At 59.7% G+C, this 823-nt stretch overlaps 1 protein-coding gene across 1 annotated transcript in view; it reads left to right on the top strand.

Annotated features, from left to right (window-relative positions):
* Positions 1 to 290: 290 nt before the first annotated feature.
* Positions 291 to 823, top strand: part of PTSG_12382 (uncharacterized protein) — a gene marked incomplete at both ends in the record, with an annotated part of 2,044 nt that continues 1,511 nt past the window's right edge. Inside the window, one exon of the mRNA XM_004992869.1 lies at positions 291 to 744. Within this exon, the coding sequence (XP_004992926.1) occupies positions 291 to 744 (454 nt within the window). The remainder of the gene's footprint in view (positions 745 to 823) is intronic.

Raw genomic sequence — 823 nt, 5'->3', positions numbered from 1 at the left:
CTGGCAAAAGGCAGCACTCGCTCTCTACGACTTTATCCACAACGTGCGGTGGCCTGCGCATGCGCGTGTGTGTGCGTGGGGGAGATGGGGGGGAGTGCGCGCATTTGTGGTTGCTTGGTTGTGTCTGTCTGTGTGTGTGTGTGTGTGTGTGTGTGTGTGTGTGTGTGTGTGTGTGTTTGATTGCTCGTCTTATTTGACTCTTGGTTTGTTCTTGCCCTGTCTCTGGCACATCTGTTCCCCTTATCGCTCACGCACACACAAAACCATACACACACTCGCAGGCCTCTCTGATGGAGGAGCAGACGCTGGTGCGGCAGACGGGCAACGCGCACAACGAGATGGCCAAAGTGCTGATGGACCAGCTGTCGGAGATGCCGGCACTCACTGCCTGGTCTGCCGCGCAATTTGAAGAGCAGAAGCAAATGGCGTGTGCGCATTTCTTCCGCGCGCTGGCGGCGTTTCGCAACCTGCGGGACCGCGTGAACCAGGCCGTCATCAACTGCAACCTGGCCAAGCTCATGCGCATCAGTTACGCGCGCAACCAACTCCACATGAACGCGCAGGAAGCACAGCGTGCACGTCGTCGTGGCGGTGGTGGTGGCGATGGTGGTGGCAGTGGCGCAGTGCACGGTGCAAGCAAGGACAAGTCAGCACGGCCATCAGCATCAGAACAACCCGACGCCCACACGGACACGAAAGCCAGCACCAACGACGACGATGGCGATGGTGGTGATGGTGATGATGGTAGTGGTGGTGGTGGTGGTGGTGATAGCCGGCTTCGGCAACGGCAACGGCTGGACGCGGCTGCATCTGGGAGCGGGCC

This window comes from Salpingoeca rosetta (assembly GCF_000188695.1).
Source record: "Salpingoeca rosetta unplaced genomic scaffold supercont1.15, whole genome shotgun sequence".
Taxonomy (NCBI): domain Eukaryota; class Choanoflagellata; order Craspedida; family Salpingoecidae; genus Salpingoeca; species Salpingoeca rosetta.
This window is presented reverse-complemented; position numbering and strand designations above follow the sequence as displayed.